Source organism: Gossypium hirsutum, chromosome D11 (genome assembly GCF_007990345.1).
Source record: "Gossypium hirsutum isolate 1008001.06 chromosome D11, Gossypium_hirsutum_v2.1, whole genome shotgun sequence".
Lineage (NCBI taxonomy): Eukaryota > Viridiplantae > Streptophyta > Magnoliopsida > Malvales > Malvaceae > Gossypium > Gossypium hirsutum.
The window spans coordinates 72,822,311-72,823,778 of record NC_053447.1 but is presented as its reverse complement, the minus strand read 5'-3'; the positions used below and the strand labels follow the sequence as shown (position 1 = coordinate 72,823,778).

Here is a 1,468-nt window from a genome sequence, read left to right as displayed (position 1 = left end):
TTGACTTCAACTGTTGAAGTATTGGCTAGGAAGCGTGAATTAAAATTGCCCGTCAACTTGGAGAAGTTCACGAGCTCGACCAATCGTAGTCTGATTGAGGCAATGTTGAAAGGATTTGTTAAAGGTGGAAGCTTGAACCTTGCATGGAAGCTTCTTTCGGTTGTGAAGCAAAGTAAAAGAATGCTGGATACAGGCATTTACGCAAAGCTAATATTGGAGCTTGGAAAGAATCCTGATAAACACATCCTTGTAGAGGAGTTACTGGGTGATCTTGGAGAAAGAGATGATTTGAATTTGAGTCAGCAGGACTGTACAGCGATCATGAAGGTTTGCATTAGGCATAGGAAGTTTGAGATTGTGGAGAGCTTGTTTTACTGGTTCAAGCAATCAGGGCGTGACCCCAGTGTGGTGATGTACACAACATTGCTTCATAGTCGTTATTCTGAGAACAAGTACATGGAAGCATTAGCTCTGGTTTGGGAAATGGAGGCCAGGGAATGTCTCTTGGATCTTCCTGCTTATCGTGTAGTAATAAAGCTTTTTATTGGCCTGAAGGATTTGGCAAGAGCAGTGAGATATTTTTCCAAACTCAAGGAAGCGGGTTTCTCTCCAACATATGATATGTATCGTGACTTGATTAATATGTATATGGTTGCAGGGAGGGTGGGCAAGTGTAAGGAGGTTTGTAAGGAGGCCAGTATGGCGGGTTTTTCATTAGATAAACGTACCTTGTTAAATTTGTCAAAACTTGAGAAAGACATTTTAGGTTAGTTAGGTTATGAATTTTGGTGTTAAACTGTTGATTTATTTCGCCATTCTCATGTTTATTATAAATCGGCATCTTCCTGTGATGATAACTGTTAATCTAACCCTTTTCTTTTTTGTATCATTACATCTTACAAATTTTTGCCCATCAATGTTTAAATCAAATTTAATATAACTTAGTTTGGATTGTTTGTGTGCTGTTATGTATATGATTTGGAAATGGATTTTGATTGAAATATTCAGGCAATATCTAAATGCATGGCATGGTTGGAAGTAGGCGTTGCTTTATATTACGTACACCCACCACCGGCAATGGAAAACATCATTATTAGACAATGCCGAGTTGATGAGCAACATGCGAGGGACTACGTACACCAACCACCGGCCTTGTTGTGGGATGTGGTAGAGCTTAAGTGATGGTCTTTTCATAGAGATCGTTGCTAAGCTCATTGGTGCTCTTTTATTTCTTTAGATCGTTCGTAGTCGTGCTATTATCAATAATAATAATCAAACATATTCTTTCTTCCGTTGGTTCTGGAACTGGTTATATTGGTGTTGCTTGGGCTATCGAGGGCATGAGCAACATATATAATTACTGTATTTTTAATATTCTTCCATCAAGTTAAATATAAAACAAGTCTAATTTGATTTTCTTTATTATTTTGAACTATCATGTCTATCGACTAATAATTATTTGTAGATT

At 37.6% G+C, this 1,468-nt stretch overlaps 1 protein-coding gene across 1 annotated transcript; it reads left to right on the top strand.

Annotated features, from left to right (window-relative positions):
• Positions 1-6: 6 nt before the first annotated feature.
• Positions 7-851, top strand: LOC121223588 (pentatricopeptide repeat-containing protein At2g01860). The gene has a single exon (XM_041105345.1). It carries the CDS (start codon positions 103-105, stop codon positions 769-771), a length of 669 nt encoding a protein of 222 aa, XP_040961279.1. The 5' UTR covers positions 7-102; the 3' UTR covers positions 772-851.
• The last annotated feature ends 617 nt before the right edge of the window (positions 852-1,468 follow it).

What these genes read in the sequence shown, in the direction of transcription:
- LOC121223588 (XM_041105345.1), top strand. Translation starts at nt 103, where the DNA reads ATGTTGAAAGGATTTGTTAAAGGTGGAAGCTTGAACCTTGCATGGAAG.